Source organism: Ursus maritimus, unplaced genomic scaffold, assembly GCF_017311325.1.
Source record: "Ursus maritimus isolate PB19 unplaced genomic scaffold, ASM1731132v1 scaffold_8, whole genome shotgun sequence".
NCBI classification, from domain to species: Eukaryota; Metazoa; Chordata; class Mammalia; order Carnivora; family Ursidae; genus Ursus; species Ursus maritimus.
The window spans coordinates 63,214,688-63,234,898 of record NW_024426996.1 but is presented as its reverse complement, the minus strand read 5'-3'; the positions used below and the strand labels follow the sequence as shown (position 1 = coordinate 63,234,898).

General features: G+C 39.2%; 1 protein-coding gene across 1 annotated transcript in view; it reads right to left on the bottom strand.

Moving 5' to 3' along the window:
* The window catches only part of DHX15 (DEAH-box helicase 15), a 58,699-nt gene extending 42,858 nt beyond the window's left edge, over window positions 1-15,841 (bottom strand). Inside the window, exons 1-3 of the mRNA XM_040625115.1 lie at window positions 15,592-15,841; window positions 8,873-9,308; window positions 4,293-4,486 (exon numbers count right to left, since the gene is read on the bottom strand). Coding sequence (XP_040481049.1) covers window positions 4,293-4,486; window positions 8,873-9,308; window positions 15,592-15,662 — 701 coding nt within the window. The 5' untranslated portion in view covers window positions 15,663-15,841. The remainder of the gene's footprint in view (window positions 1-4,292; window positions 4,487-8,872; window positions 9,309-15,591) is intronic.
* Between the last annotated feature and the right edge of the window lie 4,370 nt (window positions 15,842-20,211).

The window sequence follows — 20,211 nt, the reverse complement described above, 5'->3', positions numbered from 1 at the left end:
GATCATGACCTGAGCTGAAGGCAGAGGCTTAACGACTGAGCCACTCAGGCGCCCCAATCATTTGGATACTTTAAATACACAAACTGCACTGTCTTCTAAAAAGTACTTTTCCTCCCCCTTCAGAAAAAAAGTTTTTAAAAATGCTGTTCCATGGGCGCCTGGGTGGCTCAGTCAGTTAAGTGTCTGCTTTCAGCTCAGGTCATGATCCCAGGGTCCTGGACTCCAGCCCTGCCATCCGGCTCCCTGCTCAGCGGAGAGTCTGCTTCTCCCTCTCCCCGGTCATGTGACCACTCTCTCTCTCTCTCAAATAAATAAATAAAATCTTTAAGAAGAAAAAAAAATGCTGTTCCATCTGCCAAGAAAGCTCTGCTCCCCGTACCCCAATCCCTACCCTGGAGAACCATTCCTTTCAACTCAGGCCTTTATTCCATCTTCTCTTTTCCAGTCTAAACTGAATTTTCAAATCATGCCTTCATTCAAACACCAGTATTCTCCTTCAGAAGCCTAATCACAATGTGAAATTTTATTTATTTTATGGGGACAAGAACCAGATCTACTTTTTAGTACTTCAGCTAGCTAGCACTGTCCAACACACAGAAGGCACTCAATTAACTATACGACTAACTAAACATTACTTATGTAAATTACTGGGTTCCCTCAATATCCAAATATCTCAGAATCTGCAGATTGGGGGACAGGGTACAAAAAGGAAATAACTAAATTAGGTACAAAATTACCAACTTCAGATATTATGTCTGCCTGAAGGTTCAAGACTATCAAACTGTTTTATTCCATAAAAAAATTATCAGCTCCCTCAAAATAAATGAACAGATTTCTTAAAATTTGTCACAACTCCAAAGTGCTTCTTAAAATCCACTGCAACAGTGTATCACCTCTTCTTCCTTAAAGTGAATTAAGATATTTTTCACTAACTAGTCACAAAGTTGGCAACATCTTCCACTGACTGGTGTGCTCTTCTTTAGCTATTGCACTTGTTTTTTGATGTGTTTTTTTTTTCGTAATTTCCAAGCCAAAACAGCAAAAGGAACATTAAGCATACTGCAAAAGGAATACTTCAAAAAAGTGGTGGGAGCGGGCAAAAATCACAACAAATGAAATATAAAAACGATTTACAGCTGTGGCGGCTTGGAAACTAAGTTGTCTACTGGGACTAGACAGGTTTTCTGGGGTTTTTTTTTTTTTAAAGATTTTGTTTATTTTACTTATTTGACAGAGAGGCAGTGAGAGAGGGAACACAAGCAGGGGGAGTGGGAGAGGGAGAAGCAGGCTTCCCACTGAGCAGGGAACCCCAATGCGGGGCTCGATCCGAGAATGCTGGGATCATGACCTGAGCCGAAGGCAGACGCTTAATCACTAAGCCACCCAGGAGCCCCTGGACAGGTTTTTAAAGGTAGACTAACAGAGTGCACTAACTTATACTAGATCCAATTCTCTGAAAATAGCACAATATTAGATCTAGAATCTAGACTTTATGGATATGTGTTCCAAACACCAGAAAAAGTATCTTTGGATTCTAAATGTAAATAGAGATGATTTAAGGATACACTAATTTAAAGTACCCTCAAACAAATTTAATTAGTAAAAAAGTATTTGTTTACTGTCAACAATGAAATCAGGAAGAGTATGGTTGAATTCTGAGTCCCTCAGGCAGAATCTCCAGAAGTCAGTCCTCTTTACCATTCTTTATGATAAAAATTAGAAGCCTTTTTTTCTGGCTAAATAATGGATTCTTACGCATTTTTATATCCACACCTGACCCTTGAACAACACAGATATGACTGCACAGATCCACTTATTCAGAGATTTTTTTCACTAAATACAGTACAGGACTATAAATTATTTTCTTATGATTTTTCCCTTGCCTTACCTTAAGAATATGGTAGATAATACATACATGACATACAAAATATGTGTTAACTGTTATTGGTGAACTGAATAGCAGGCTATTAGTAGGTAACCTGTGGGGAAGTCAAAAGTTAGACACAGATTTGTCGGGGGGAGGGGAGGTTTGCTCCTACCCCCTATGTGGCTCAAAGGTCAACTATGTATGAGAATAATAAAGGAGGAGACTGATAGCTGTCTTAGGTATTCACTCTTCTACAAATAACTATGTAACTGATCCTCCTTAAGCTAAGGTTCTAGCTGATTTTAACATCTGGGGTTCTCAAGAAATGAGCTGATAGATGACTATACAAAATACATCTAGGGATTCATACAACACTCCATCTGGTGCAGCATTCCTACTATCAAAACTATCACTCTGGGGCGCCTGGGTGGCACAGCGGTTAAGCGTCTGCCTTCGGCTCAGGGCGTGATCCCGGTGTTATGGGATCGAGCCCCACATCAGGCTCCTCCACTATGAGCCTGCTTCTTCCTCTCCCACTCCCCCTGCTTGTGTTCCCTCTCTCCCTGGCTGTCTCTATCTCTGTAAAATAAATAAATAAAATCTTTAAAAAAAAAAATAAAAACTATCACTCGTTCCACATTATTAAATAGGATTTAGTATCACTTAAAGACAGTATTAGGTTAGCTTCTAGTTCTTCAGATTCTAGAAGATATTCCAGTAAGCTTGCCCTGTCCAGAATTAAGTGGGCTTTTTTGTTTAAAGTTTAGTTATAGCCTCTGGGAACCATTTCATAAGAAAACATCACAATGCAAAAAACACGTTCATTTTGATCTATCAAATCTATTTATATGTTACTTGTCATTCCCTATTAACTACACCAAATCTTTCACAAGCATACATCTTTTGAAAGCCTACCACTTCCTAACACACGGACACACACACACATACACACACACACACTCTGACCCAGTATTACGTAACTTTCCTCTCCCAATTTCCAAATTCCGTTTTTCCTGTTCAACTGTAGCTTGCCAAGGAACATTTAATACTTAGTGAATCAAATGTCAAAATAACTATTTCTTCTAAAGATGAGTAAAATCTGCCCTTTATTGTCCTCAAGTCCTTGACATCATCTGCATTTTAAATTAATACGAAATCTTAAGTTATGATTTTATGTAATTCTTTCATCATGATTATCACTAAACTAAAAAGACGTACTCAATGAAACTTAAGATATAAGCCAAAAACATGCCTTAAAGTCAAAGACAAGCTGACTTAAATTGTCCAGCTGCTATTAAAGATACTGAATTCTTAAACCTGAAGTTCTAATACTTATCAAAGAAACTAGAAAAAATTGACATGAAACTTGAAGAATGATTGGATGTTTTATTGAGGTTTTTAAACTTATGAACATCACAGCTATATAAAAAACTGTATCTTTTACCTATGTACACTGAAATATTTAAAGATCAAAGTATATAATGTCTAACATTTGTTTCAAATTATATGGGACAGGGAAAGGTTTGGATATGGATGAAACAAGATGGGCCATGGTTGAAGATGCATGATAAACACATGGGAGTTCATTATACTACTGTACTTCTGCATACGTTTGAAAATTCCTATATTATTTTTCCCATAAGACTGTATATATATTTCTGCCATTAATGACTCATTTCATTGCCCATGTAACATTTTGTTCCAAAATTGTCTTTTAAAAATCTCAGGGAGATTACATCATGACAAAGAAATCATTTTTTAAAAATGATTTAAATGTCACATATATACAGAATAAACAGAAGCAACAAAAGGGGAAGATCTTCAAAAGAATTACCATCAGGCAATATGTCTCACAACTTACGCAGAATATAAGTGTAAGATGAAAAACAATTAGGACAGATAAAATATTAGGAAGAAGCTCAACACGGTAGTCAATTGTGCACCACAGTTATAAATGAAACAGTAAAGGACTTTGAGGAGACTCCAAGAGTGTACTACACAACAGAAGAGTCCTCCTTTTAGCTCCTAACATATGTACAATAATAACTGTATAATTAACATTAAAAGCCCTATCTCCCAAATAATTCCTATCCCATCCCACACATCATTCTTTCTAAAAATAACTATCTTTTACTAAGATGTATCACTTTTCTATCACATTTAAATGATATAACATTTCACCTAAGATACAGCACCAAATAACTAAAACCTGACCTTTGAAGCTCATTGTTTACTGAAACAGCTATATATATTACTACCAAGAAAGAGAATCCATCTTAAAAAGTCAGTGAATAAGTCTAAGAAGGTCTTCTCTGGACTACTCTAAATTTGGATGATTTGCGACTCCCCTAGCAAAGCCCTCTATCTAGTGGCAGAAAACTAAAAATAGAGAAACAAAGTATACATTTTTAAAGATAGTACTTACTTAAGAATGGTTTTTGCACTACTGCAGTCTTCAAATCGAATGGAGTAACCAACTTCCTGGCCCAACATTACATCCATTTCATCAGCAACCCTCTGAGCCACACTCATTGCAGCCACTCTCCTGGGCTGGGTACAGGCAACTCCTCTCTTGGGTCCTGGTAATGATCGCATGTACTCCACACACCACTGTGGAATCTATCAAATAATTTCACATTTAAATTAATTCTACTCTGCCTGCATATCAGGTATATTTAACATGTAGTATTTTATTGCATTCCAATAATTTAAAACAAAAATCAATTAGGCACACCAAAGTATTAAGACTAAACACTCACAGCCTGAGCTCTCCAACCCAAGGAGGGGTCACACACTCACATGACGTACTGTGTACTCCTCAGCAATCTAGGGCCACTGAGCTGTGCTGAACATTCTCTACAGTGTCAGCTGTTCATCATTAAACATTTCTCTATACACTGGAAAAAACCCAACTTACGAAAAATTCTACTTTATAACAAATGTGAGTTTCCACAAATTTTCTCAGAAATTATTAAATTCTTATACAATTTGAATTACAAAATGCAGGTGAAAATAGAAATCACAACCCCTTGTGGTTATAGAGCTATGCCTTTTAAGTCAATTCAAATTTGGTTGGTAAGCTAGCAGAATCTAACCCATATTCCTTGGCCTTCAGGAGAGGTATGCACAAAGAACACCTTAGGTGCCATCTTAAAAGTCGATTTCAGTAATTGTCAATCTCAAATTCAATGGCACCTAGAGAAGCAAGAAAAAACACCAACAAGCACAAGTTGGTTGGCTGCCATGACGACAGCGCATTGCCTCCTTGTTCCATTACCAACAGAAGCTAACAGAACCTCTAATTTCATGACTCTTCACTCACTTACCTGGATAACAACCATGGGAAAAATCTAAGTAATCACTACATTAAATGGGAATCCACTCACTACATTAAAGTCATGATGGCTCTCCATCAAAGCATCCGAAAGCCTGTCAAACTCAAACACTACAGAAAATGCCGGGGCGGGGAGTTCCAGTACAGAATTTGTACAAAGGCACTTGAAGAATACTGGTCGCAGTATCATTACTACATTTTAGTTAGGTTACTTCTGCAATTTGGGGATAACTGTTTTCACGTACGAATATCTAAAAGGGGAGGGGGTGACTATGTCCCTTCTCTAAGAACGTAACAATGCTTATCTTTAAAGGATTTAAAAGGAACAGAAATAAATACCACCCTAAAAGAGAAGGGTCTCTCTAGGTCTGTAAACCCCCAAACCAAAGTTTAAGTGGTTTTCCAGCCAAGTTTTATATATTTATCTTCATTTCAGCAAGCCTCTTACAAAGGTAAAATGTACTTTATAAGACCAAACAAAATGAAATTCAAAGAAACATTTACCATTCAGTTAAAACTATTTAAAACTATTTTGGAATTCTCAAGGCAAGAATGTTCAAAGTTTTTAAATTCACTCCAGAGAAATGGATAACTTACTCCCACTTTAAAAGCAAGATATAAATATTTTTGGCTCATTCAGCAGTTTCTGAACTTTTGATCTCAGGACTTCTTTATGCTTTTAAAATAACCAAGGATGCCAAATAACTAATAGACTTACTATATGAAGAAATTAAAACTAAAAACCTTTTAGAATATTAGTTCCTAACGATAAAAACCCATTCTATGCTAACACAAATATTTTCTACGAAAAATAATTACATCTTCCAAACAAAAAAAAAAAAGAAAAAAAGAAAAATTAGCAGGAAGAGTACACTGTTTTGCATTTCTGCGTATCTCTAATGTCTAATCTGTTGGATTCTCTTGTCGTCTTCAATTTTGAATGTGTTGCACTATTTTTGTCTTGTTGGACGTATACAAAGAAAATCCCAGGACCTCTGAAAAAGTTTCAGGAACGTTCAATGGTTTCCAGACAGTATCTGGAAAACGGCGCAGTCAATGCATCTATCCACATTTCTAAGAATAGCATTAAGAAGGGAAGCAGGAACTGAAATATGCAGTGTACTGGCCTGTTCAAGCCAAGGATCATTCCTTCCTTTCAGCTTCTTCTCTTCCTCCATTTGAGGCTACGTCCCAAAAAACTGATCCTCAGCCCTCTAATCTTATTTTACACATTATCCTGACTGGTCTCATTTATTCTCCTGACTTCTACTAATTTTACCTATAATACATTGACAATCCTAACTATGTTTCCCATTCTAACCTGGTGGTCATTTCCACTTGAGGAATGAATATTTTATTGATATTCCAAACTCAACAAGTTCAAAACCAAAACCACTTCACACCTTCCTCCAACACGTATTAATCCTCCCATGTCTCACCAGTAGTATTAACATCCTAACTCCAGTCTACTGTTTATTCTCCATTCTACTACCTTATATGGAGTCAAATTTTTGTTATGACTTCCTACATAGTCTGTCGTCAACGTTCTCATTAGACAGAGGACATTTTTGTAACAATCCCTATCAAAAAGCTCTGGTGGCTCCCCAATCTACAGCATGATACGAGGCTCAGCCTACTGTTCCAGTCTCACCTGCCCCATCTCCCTCTTCATACACACCCCATATGCTGCCCAGGGCATACAAAGCTTTCTCTTCTCTGAACTTGTGCCTCCGTTCACCCTGAACTGGATTTAGTTTCTTATATATGGATATAGTATGAACATACCAAGTTGCAATGTAAAATAATGACTTTTACTGTGAGTCTCAGTCAAAAGTTAGAGTCAATACTTTAGATTTTGTTTGGAGGGTCTCATTTTCTGACAGGCACAAAAAGATAACCAAAAATGGCTTACTCTTAATCGTTTTCAGTCAAAAATTTTAACAGGAGCATGCCAAAAAAACATTTGGGTGAAATTCACTACTTAAGCTGCTCCGTTTCCTTTTGAACTCCCCAAATGCCCTGCAATCCTAAGTACACAAAAACAAACAAAAAAACCACAATATTCATCCAAATAATCACAAACCTCTCGTTTTGAACTGACCTGACCTTCTACATTAACTGCTGCTAAAGAAACTCATCTCTGAAATAAGGTTAGCCATGTAAGACCACAGAAGAGCAGAATGAAATAAATATAACTTTGGCTATAAAACAAAGAGACAAAGCTTTAAATACTGAGCTCACCTAAATCTACTACCTAACCACAGGCAACCCACTAAACCTTTAAGATTCTTAGGAATCTAAGGCTCATTTTGATCATCTGTAAAATGGTGATTAACAACTTCTTGTAGTGTTCTTGAAACAAATACATACAAAGGACATAGTGCTTAGCTTTATCCAACTGCTAATTAGATAGATAAATACTATGCAAAGCAGATAAGCCAGTTGAAACAATTCTTTAAAATACTAAATCTTTAAAATAAGTTTAAAGCTACATCTTTTCACACATTATTTAAATTTCCGTAAGGTGATAAAAATAAACCTATCAGTTTCAGTTCCTAACATCAACACTAAGTTTTCTTTCACTTATAAAGAAAAACCATATTCACTGAGTCTTTAAGTTTTCAAGTTTTCTATTCTGGTTGCCATTATAGCCTTCAAAATGTCTCCATGATATACCCAAATTGATAGGTTTGTGGCATATGTAACTTACAAAAAAAAAGTAACTTGCATATGCAGTATGCTCAATTATAAACATGTATCACAGGTACTAAACATACAAAACAAGCCAGGAAGAAATACAATACAATAATAATGATTTCTACATGTAAGAGGAGTTATTAAATTCATTTAGACACTTCTTGGACTTTCCAGATTTTCTGGAAAATCTATGGCTAGGGACTACTACTTTTGTAATCTCTTAGAAATTCTGAACTGGTAGTCAGGCTCAAGGATACGAAAATATGGTAACACCTCACTCATAGCAGGAAATGCAAATTAAAAATTATACTGAAACACCATTTTTCACATATCAGATTTGTAAAAATTCAAATTCTGTAGTATACTCTATTGGATCTACTTGCTCATGAAAAACAACCATCAGAAGCAGCCTAGAGGTCTATAACATGGGCCCAGTAAACAATGCCTCATCCATTCTTGAAAAATATCCTAGATATATTACAAGACACTAGTACTTACTGCTATGTGTCTGGGGGGGTGTGTAACTAAATGGATGTGGAGGTCATGGGTAAAGAGACTTTATTCAGCTCTTCCATTTAAAAAAAAAAAAAGGATAATATTCACATGGTTCAAAACAATTACAAAACAAACACACAAGAGTAACAAAAACAAAACTGCCCCAATGGTTCAAATCTCTACACTCAAGCAATGGAAAACAAAACTTGTACCTCCAAATTTATACCATCCCAGAGTCAAAGTGGTCAGAAAGCATCATTCTGCCATACTTAACATTAACAAAACAGACTAGGAAAAGAGGCACTCCCTACAAGGTTCCCACTCTGTGTGTCACTAAAAAGTGCTAAACATCAAAGTAGCTATTCTTCAGGATGTTCTACCAGATAGAAAATGTGAAGGACTACCAGGATCAAATAAGCAACATTTAGTAAACATGAACATTAATACAGTATGTACCACGGTATACAATAATAACTCACCTGTGTTGTTTTACCAGACCCAGTCTCACCAACCAGTACAAAGGACTGATGTCTAACCAGAATATCTGTAAACCTATCCTTGTATTCCCAAACAGGGAGCTGAAGTCGTTTCTTTAGAATATCATAGTATCGAGGAGTATGGGGTAGGTTGGTAAATGGATTAATGCACTGTGGAAGTGATGTGTGTCCTGCATGTCCGGTGTGTGTTGAATGAGCAGAATGTGTCGAATGTGTTGAATGTGCAGAGTGGGTTGAGTGAGCTGAATGGGAAGCTTTTAAAGGTGGTAATCCAGCACTGATAAGCATAGCATTAGTCGAAGCTCGCAATTCCTTCTCCTTTTCTTTCTCCCTCTCCCGCTCTCTATCTCCTCTATCACGTTCTCGGTCTCGATCTTTAGACCGATCTTCACGATCCCGGTCACGATCTCGATCCTTCCTAAAAATAAAAATTTAGAATTCAGATTCTGAATTTTATGCAAAATGTTCTTGGCAGTGTTATAGTCACAAAGAACAGAAATGTCCAACAACCAAATGAATAAACCAATGTAAAACTCAACAACGAAAAAGACCTTATTATGAAGAATTCTCCATGCCTCACCCATAAACATCTTTCCCTCTTTGATGAGACCTCAAATTCTGTTAAGGGACAGTCTCTTTCCACACCTTTAATCACCAGCCGAGATAACACAAGTCTGAGAACTCGGACTTGATTAAGTAAAAATCCCTTCCTACTTATCAGAAGTTAAAGACTGAGGGCAAGGTGGGGAAAAGGTAGGAGTAAATAAAGCAAAAAAAGGATGGCATCACAATTTTCCCCAGATTCTCCTTCAAGTTACTGGAAGAGGTATGTTCAAAATTCAAAACTGCTTCTGGACACAAAGACAATTCTATTTCACTAACAGTAGTACAAATATGAGTTAAAAGACTGTAGGTGAGTTTGCTTTCAAATTACACTTTACAGCACTTCCCCAATTTTAACAAGCATATATTTGTCCTATAGAAAAACTAAATTAAAACACTTTCATTCTTCTGTTTTCATCTGCATAATATCCTTAAGAGCAACTGCAAAACTTTGTAAACCTATATATACTTTGGACATCCATCAAGTGAAATGTAATCATTAAAAACAAGCTCCACTGAACAACCGTAAGTTGTTTTAAAATGTTAAAATCATGCAATGGCCACTATATTAAATCTAGGTCAACCTGAAGTATTCAATTCTAGTATCTACTTCCAGTTACCAGACATGATTTCTAATACATTAATAATTTTTAAATAATCTCTGCTTATTTATTCTACTAATCCAATTTACTTCAGGTCACATCCCACAGCAAACCTGCCACAAGGTATTTGGACCCAGACTTGAAATAGTAAGGCAACATACAGCTGTAAGACAAACCACTAAACACGTCATTATTCCTTATCCATAAGACACAAAAGACATACAAATTTCCCAGGCACCAATTATCAGTAGCTGAGTAGGAACGACCATTCATTCTCTATAATAGCACATCAGCAGGACAACACAAAACCCTTGACAGAATACAGCTAAAACTCTAGAGCCAACAGGAGTTAGGATGGTTCCCCAATCACAGAAATGGTAAGCAGACCAACTGTATTTTATTCTGTCCTTCCTAAAATATAATTGTATTCCATAGGAATTTCAAGAAAAGCTTTATTATGTATATAAACACACACACACCTTTCATATACATCCTTTCTTATAGTCGTACCTACATACTTTTCATTTAAATATAAAATACATATATGAAAAGTGATCCTCCTTTCTCCCAGCCCATGGTTCACCTTCTACAGAATCACAGGACATACAAGCTAGGATTGAAGCCTTTCATCCCACGTGCACAAAGAGAAAGGAAGTCAAAGGGAAAAAAAACCCCAAAGGATAACCTAATAAACATACAAAATCAAGTCTCAGAACTCACAGCTTTCTGACTTATCTCTGAAATATGCCATCAACCATCCTTTCTTTGCTTATCTCATTCTGTCTCTGGTCTAAGGTGCTCGTTAATTATTTAACGTGAATGAAAAAGTTTCTAACAGGGTACACAGAAGTGTGCCCAGCAAAGTGAAAAGCACTGTAGCCATGAATGGTTCAAAGACCAGGTATCTTTAAAGGTCACCAGACATAAAAGAACCCTTAAAGAACACCTGGTCTAAATGCAAAGGATTCATGTTTCTAGTACTCTAGGAGTGAGGGGGGACAGACGACCATTACATGACCATCAAGAGACAATAGGACAAAAACAGAAGTTTAATGAACTTCTACACTCCTAGCACCAGGCACTTAACATATGAACCTAACCTTTCCAGAGTTATAAAATACGGAGGATGGAGAGTGATCATCAAAGTAAATCTAACACTTTGCTTTGTAGTATCTATACAAGGATGTTTTTCAAGGGCCTACTTCACCAGAAACTTCATTACCAAAAATAACTACAGCACAGGGAGCATAAAATACATTCTAGGGACAGAAAGATTTAACTGCTGACTGAGAAACGGGGATAAAGAGTAAAAAAGGAGCACCGAGATCATAGCTGTATAACCACTGGCAAGATGTAAGCCTCAATTTACTACCTGCAAGGACAAAGGTATTAATAAAATAGGCTGAGATTAAAATAAAGCAACAGGAAGGATGCAGAAAGCAAATCCCAACATCCTTAAATATTGCCTATGATTCAAACTATCTACTTTCAATGGCAGAGGGAGGATTAAAAAAAACAACTAAGGTGGGCACTCTCAAACCCATTACTTCATAAGTAACATGTATACTACTGTGTATATTTTTTTCTTTTTTAGGTTATTTATTTATTTAAGAGAAACAGACAGACAGACAGGGACAAGCAGACTCTGGCTGTGCACAGAGCCCAACTTGTGACTGGATCCCACAACCCCAATGTCATCACCTGAGCCAAAATCAAGAGTTGGGGGCTTAACCCACTGAACCACCCGGGCACCCCGCCTGTTTTCTTTTTTTAAACAGGTACTTTCATTATACAGGAGTTTTATTATTAAAAAGATTTACTCATTGAGATATGATGCTTAAAAACTGAGTAAAAAGCAGTGCTTTATTGATCACACAGCCACAATTCTGTCAGGTAGACACAATTATGACACAGTTGTTAAGCACATGTTTCTTAACTGTCTCAGCTCAATCCTGGCTCAGCACTTAAGCTAACTCTATGACCACAGTTACTTCTTTCCTCATCTATAAAATGTGGCTATTCATAGGTCTTGTGCAGTATTTCAAGAATTAAATGAGTTAATATATATAATGTGCTTAAAGTTGTGCCTGGAACAGTGTAAATGCCTGATAAATACTGCTTATCACTGAAGATTTTTTTTTCTTTAATTTACAATACCATGATAAAATTCTACATGGAATAACAGGCACTACAGTACTGCTAATGAAGATGTAAAAACTGGTTATCAGAATCAGAATATTTTAAATATGCATTGCCTTTTATCTAGCAATATCACTTCAGGAACTTCTCCTAACAATATAAGTGTGCAAATATGTACACATAAGGATGTTCTCCATCCCTTTCACTTGTAAAACAATAAAGATTGGGAAACTACCTAAACACCAAAGAACAGAAAACTGGGTAGGTTAAGTTATGATACCTGTTAATGAGTGGAATATTATACAGCCAATGAAAAGGATAATGCATATCTATTCTAGCTTATGACACATTTCTTAGTAAATAAAAATCAAAGCACAAAACAACCCATACTGAAACGTCTCATTGATATTAAATATTATAGTTTGTATTTGTGAATAAACATGCAAAAACTTTTCAAAAACAATGTTCATCAAATGCTTAAAGATGAGGATGAAGATTTCAGGGAAATTTTTGCTTTTATTTCTTTATGTATGGATATTTCTTGTATTTCCTGGGGCAAGTGACTTATCTCACCTGTACCACAGGACTGTAGTGAAAATGTGGTTATACACACATAACACCCAGAATAGTTTTGGGAGCACAGTATGTACTCTACATATGCTGTATTTGTTTCACTTTTCCACAATTAAGGAGAAAAGCTCTTACTCGGAAGTACTCTCCAAAACAAACATCAAAAATGGAAAGTGTCCCTATGTTCGCAGTTTTTTCCATACTTCAGTTGTCCTTTTGTTAAAATAATTTTATAAAGCAAATTTTGTGGGATGATGAAAAAATAAGGTCAGTATGTGACAGAAACCTTTTAACTGCTCTACCTGACCTCCAAATAAAAATACAGCAAGAATAAGTAACGCCATACACAGTTTGGGAACCTGAATCTCAATGAAATCTCCCACCAAATTACCTTCTTTCTCAGTACTGGGGAATGGGCCAGCCATACTCAGCAATGGAGTTCACAGGACTGACAAGCTTCTCTCCCTCAGATAAAACCACTTGTTAATAACTATCAGGGTTTTAAAAAACAAAACAAAACAAAAAACACACCAACTTCAAGATTGCATAGCAGTCAACAAAAGTGACTTTCAAAATTATCAAATGGGGGGGGTGGACCCCAAGCACTATTAACAATTGTAACCCACTGCTAAAGAATTAGTTGTATGAGAAGTGATACAGGAATGTGTATACAAACTTCTCTCCAGAATTATCTCAGAATTTGGGCTTTATTCCAAACATGAACTTTCCTTTACCAACAGGTAGATATCATATAATATCCAGGAGACTCATAATGTCACCATCATAGACCTAAAAAAAAATCCACATTTTTACTAGGGCTATCTGTTTTGCAAGAGAAAGGGAGCAACCCCATACATATACCATGGGGCCACTAACCCCGAAGCATTTAATGGTGCACATACATACAAACATGAATAAATGAATTCATTGCATCCTAGTGTCATTTGTTCAATTTGAACTCTTGTGAGAGACCTCAGTTTTATCTTAGCCAGATGACACGCCAATTTATTTTCACCTCACAGGAACCAAGAACCAAATGCTCCCTACTTCACCAACCCATTACAAACGTCATTCAAATAGGCTGCACTGACTTAACTACAGCCATATTCTGTGCTGTAATAGAAAAAAGCAAGAGGCTAAGAGTGAGAATGAAAAGATCGAGGTTCTAGATCCAGCCGTAAACTGTGTAAGGTTGCACAAGCCACCTTAACAACTCTGCATCTCCATTTGTCATGCCTTGAGTGGAGCTGATTATACTCTTCAAAGTAACTTCCAGCTCTAAGGAGTCTTTAACCAAAAGTGCTAAAGTTTTGCTGGGGGGAGGGGAGTAAAGAAGATCCTAAAGAGAGAAAACTAATATCCTAAAAAGATAGAAAACTAATGCCTAACATTGTAAACTAAAAATTTTACAAGATTTAAATTTTACATATTCTGCTTTCCACATTCAATATATGGGAAGGTATCAAAAAGTACACCCTACCCGGGCTTATACTCCACAGACACAGACACTTAACAGATACCTGGAAACCAACAGAAATGAACTTTGGGCCAACAAAAATTCACAGAACTTATATAGATAACTTGACACAGCGATTCCATACATTCTTTATACACACACACAATAATAAAATTATGAATAGTATTTGGATATGCATACTTCTGCTTTCTAGCCTGAATTACCCAAATCAATCTCTGAGCTTCAGGAATGAAAACACACAGTGGACAAGAAATTATTTTGATGAAATTGCTAAAGCCAACTGTTAAATTCCTCTCTGTAGCTTTCAGGAAATGCTAAGAGAAAGCAATCTGAAACACCACGAGTAAACTCCCAAACAACCTCCCCACCGGCTACATTTTGCCATAAATATTAAAAATATTTTTGAAAAGTGTCTGCGTGTTTCCAAAGCTACTAATGAAGGAGGGGGGATATAAAACAAGAACTTCTGGGGGATGGGGGGATGCCTTCTGATTCCTATTCCAGGACTGCCCAATAACCACTGTTTTAGCCAAAGCAGGAAATAAAGGAGATGGCGGGAGCGTAGGCAGAGAGCGGAAGTTTGCTTAGTATCTACTTTGAAGTGTTTGAATGGACTGAGGCACAAGCTCTCCCGCCAAACTACAAATGCAGCGGCTCCAAACTACCAGCCCTCCAACCCATCAGGTATACTCCACGTTTTCTTTTCTCCCGGCAGGCCCTCTACTCTCCCTTCCCCCGAGAACTCGTCTGCACGCCTCACTCAACTCCCGCCACCCCCATTCCAACCTACACAAGAATCCACGCGCTTTCCTCACTTTCTGCCCTCCGCCTTTCTCCTTGCGGGGCACCCAGGCGACCCCCAAGGCCCTCTCCGCGGTCGCTCTGCCTAAGAAGTACCTGGTGCCCTTGGAAGCGGATACTCCCGCCGCGCCCTCCCCCACTTTCTCCCCCGGCTCCAGACCTCACCCGGGAACCCAGGCCACGAGGTCCGCAGCTCCCTCCCGCCTGCTCCCCTCGAAGTGACTCCGGCTTGGCTCGGCTCGGGGAGGAGGCGCCCTCGTGGCCACGCAGGCCTCTCCACCCTCCAGACTGGGCCGGGCGGCGGCCGCGCCACACATCTCCCCGCGCCCTTGCCCAGCCGAACGCCGGCAGTGGCGCCGCTTTCCCCGACCCACCGCTAGTGAGCAAAGCCCAAAGGAAAACAAAGGGTCGGGCTCCAGGGCCGATGTGGCTAGGCCGATCCTGGCCCACTCTCCTCCGGGACCCCAACAAAGCCCGAGCCGCTGCCTCGCGCCCCCGGCCTGGCTTACCCATCGGTCCCCGCACGCTTCTTGCCGGAGGGGTAATCCTCCCCCAAGTCCAACCGGTGCCGCTTGGACATCTTCGGACACTGCGAGCGGGCGGTTATGAAAGAAGAAGAAAAAAAGAAGCTGGCGGCTGTATCGGTACAGTCGAGGGCAGCTACTTAACTCTGGAGGACCCCCACCCCTCCCGCTACAACAGCCTACACCGTGCGGCCGGAACCAGGAGCTAAAATGGCGGCGGCGACGAGGGCTGGGCCTGCGCGCGCGCTTCCGCAACGTGCTGTGCGTGCCGTGCGGGCATGCGTGCGTCGTGCGCGCGCACGCATCGGAGGCGGGAACTCCAGCCCCGCCTGCCCGCCACCTCGTTGGCCCGCCCCCCTTCCGCCTCGCGGCCCTCTTCCGTCTTCCGTGTTCTCTGTGCCTGCTGTGTGGCTGCCCAGAGGGGTAAAACCCCCTTTGGCTTTCCTGCCCCTCTGATTTAGGAAATTGAGAGAGAAGAAAGTCTAGTCCCGGCTAAGAAAGTCTATCCGTCTCTATTATCCTGGCTTTAGGGGAATCTGACACCATGAGAGGTTGAGAAACTAAGATCATACAACTAGCTAATAAGGGGCGGAGTCAGAATTGGAACCCAATATTTTGTGACTCCAAATCTTGAACTTGCAGCCACGGACCAGACCCTTTCAATTATGTTAAGGAAACTGAGATGAGACGATATCAAGACTTGCCATTATCCATTTTGCCCCTTTTTTTTACCTATCAGGGATAATATGCATTCAACCTGTAGATGTTTTTTTTACTGGAACAAGAGAAAATTGTCAGTACGGGCATAATTTGCTTTTTTTTTTTTCCTTCTGTGTGCCTGTTATATGATTCCATGGTATTAACCCTACTTCTGTCCTCAGTTTTACAGTAACACTGCAAGGCAGGTGTTATTCTACAAATGTGGACCCTAAGGCTGAGGAAGGTAGTCATGATAGCTGTCCCTAAAGCCATAGCGAATTGTCGGGGTGAAATGACTCTTAGGACTTTTGTGGATCTCTGCCCCCAGGGCATATCAGTTTCCCAGCTTGAAGGCTACTATTAAGTACTTTAAGATTTTGGAGAAATAATAAGGGAAAAGGTTAGAATTGTACCTTCGGAAGCACCTCACCCAGGGACGCCTGGGTGGCTCAGTCGGTTAATTGTCTGCCTTCAGCTCAGGTCATGATCTCAGGGTCCTGGGATCAAGCCCCACATTGGGCTCCCTGCTCAGTGAGGAGTCGGCTTCTTCCTCTCCCTCTCCCCCTCCCCCTGCTCATGCTCTCTCTCTCTCTCTCTCTCTCAAATAAAATAAATAAAATCTTTAAAAGAAAAAGAACTGTCTCACCCTAAGAGGCACCAGCCTGTCGTAAATGTGCAAGGAGATTTGGTAAAGAAGGAACTGAAATCAAGATGATGCTTCTGCCTTGGTCCTAGGATATATCTAAAGAAAACTAAACTGTAATCGTGTTGTAATCTGAAAGAAGAAAAAGCCATACTTAACCAAAAGAGAGTGGCCTTTCTGGAATCTATAATAAGGAGAACAAAGGGCCAAAATCTGCCAGGATGTTCACAGTGCTGGGGAAGAAGGGCAGAGTTCTGTGCCTAGATGATCCACCCTAGATTTTCAGAGAGAACTGTCCATAGAATAGAGAAGAGCCACCAACCAGGTCCCTACAGCTTCCTGGAAATGCCAGAGAATATTTCCTTTCCATATAGATATTTCTGACCTATTATTTGTCTATGGCATGAATTTATTCGCTTAGAGGGAATGTCTTATGCAACTAACCAGCTTCAGGTGTCCAGCCAGAGATGTCTTCCAACCTAAATTAATAATCATGATAATAGCAAACACATATAAAGAACTTACTGGGTACCAGACACTGTTTCTTTTATATCTTAACCTACCTGACCCTTACAACAACTTTCAGCTAGGTGCTATGAGTTAGACTCCTCACATATGAGGAAACTGATGTACAAACAGGGCAAGTACTGTGGTTGAGATGACCGTTCTGGGATTCCCAGATAGTCTTTGTGCTTAAGTGCCATGCTGTACTGCTGCTGCTGATAAATAGGTATTCTTTTTCCACATTGTTCTCCTGGGGCTTGGTTATTGAGGATAAGTTCCACCAGGCTGGCAAACTCAACGTGGACTGATAAACTGAAGTTTGTCCATTGTGCAAAGGGAGGACTCATTTACGGAGCTCTCCATGGACAAGTTAGGATTTGGAAGGTTTTGAACCCAGCCTGATTACAGAGCCACGCTATTAACCACTACACTTTATCACTATTATCTATACTAATTACTTCATTTACATATTCGCTCAGTGAGTATTTATTAAACCTACATGTCAAGCATTGAGTTTAGTTCTGGGGATACAGGAGAGAACAAAATAGCCATAGTTCCTGCCTTCATAACATTTATCAGAGGAAGAGAGGCGTTAAACAGCTAAATACAAAAAAAGCTATGTCGTTTGTTACAGCTCTGATAAGTGCTAAAAGGGCCAGACCCTTTTAGTAAATGGCAAAAACAGTCCTATTACTTGGCAAATTCCAAGGGTTTACACATTACCTTTCAGGAACCAGAAACAGTATTGTATAACAGTGTCACAGCCCATTTTTTTTCCACTCTGTTTGATCCTACTGTCCTTTCTCCCCTTCCACTGGTGTTGATCCTGAGTGCACTCCTTCATAAACTTCCTGAACACTCATCTTTGCTTCAGTTTACTTTTCATGGAACCCAACTTAAAAGATTTGGTGCCAGGAATGGTCCAAGAAAGCAGACACTCTGATTGCATTTTGGGGTTGGCCATTGGTCACCGGGCCGCAATGAATCAGTAGTGATGGGTAGAACATAGCGACCACAAGAAAGCAGGGCAACTGTTACAAGTTTCACCTGTGGTGTAACGGGAAAAGAGCATGTGGTGGACAGTGAAAGAACATGCATTGCTGTCAAAGTACGGGGGAAATAGTTCCTGTAAGCACATAGGAAGGCACGGCTACTGCCAAATAGACTTGATGCTGGGAAGTGGTAACAATGATGAGAGTGGTAGATCTGCAATTCAAAGTGAAGTGTGAAAGCCAGAAGACCTTCTGGGAGCATATGAAGAGGTTCTTATCTCCTGCGGTGGGAAGACAGAGAAAACTGAGGACCAGTCCCAGGACTTAAACATAATAGTACAAAAGCCAAGTGGAAACTTGCAAAGACTAAACCCTCCACTTCGGCAGGGGTGATATATCAAGGTCAAGGCCCTAGCTGGGAAAGAGCGGAACTGAGTCATATGAGATGGGGACATTTAGGTTCATATACCTGAACGATCTTGAATCCCTAAATTCCCTTCAACCTGCTGAGCCTGCCCAAATGCCCCACTCCTCCCTATTAAAAGCTAGTGCTCCTTGCTTGTGAATTAATGAGAGGCCTCCTATCTGTGGGATTATAACTCACTTCTCTCAGGATACACTTACACTCCCCTTGCTGATTACTTGGCAATAATTAAAGTGAAGCCACAACATACGATATTCCAGGGACATCACAGGGCCAATAATACTGGAAAGTGACCCTACCCCAAAGAAGCTGTAGGACCTAGCTCCCAGGTACAGGCAGGAGGCAGGACAGTATACATGGCAACCACTACATTTAAGTGTAATTGACATGTTAAGAGAGGAGATAAGATGGAATCATATAAAATACTCAATGAAAACCAGAGAAGGCAGACCAAAGAAGAGGTGAAAAAAGAAATAAAGAAAAAGTACAATGAATAGAAAAGAGTTACAAAATCAACCTAGGGAAACAAGAAAAATGACTTTAAAAAATGGGCAAAGGTTTTGAACAGACATTTTTCCAAAGAAGATACACAGATGACCTATAAGCACATGTAAAGATGCTCGATATCACTAATTGTTAGGGAAATGTGAATTAAAACCGCAATGAGGAGCCACTTTTATAGCCATTAGGATGGCTATTATAATAAACAAAATAAAACAAGCGTTGGCAAGGATGTAGAGAAATTGGAACCCTGGTACATTGTTGTTGGGAATGGAATAGCCACTATGGAGAACAACATGGTGACTCCTCAAAAAATTAAACATAGAATTACCATAGGATTCAGCAATTCCACTTCTGGGTATGTACCCAAAAGAACAGAAAGCAGGACTTGAATGGACATTTGCATACTCATGTTCATAGCAACATTATTCACAATAGCCAAAAGGTGGAAACAACTCAAATGTCCACTAATGGAAAAATGGATAAAGAAAATGTGGTGTATACATACAATGGATTATTATTTAACTTTAGTAAGAAATGAAGACCTGACACGTGTACAACATAGATGAACCTTGAAGGCATTATGCTTAGTGAAATAAGCCAGACACAAAGGGACATGTATTGTAACATTCCATGCATATGAGGTACCACTAGTGGTCAAATTCATAAAGACAGGAAGAAGAATGGTAGTTGCCAAGGGCTGGGGAAAGGTAGAAATGGGGATTTCTTGTTTAATGGGTATAGGGTTTCCATTTGAAACATGAAAAAGTTCTAGAAACGAACTTTTAGAAATGAACATCAATGTGAATATACTTAATACCACTGAATTATATACTTACAAA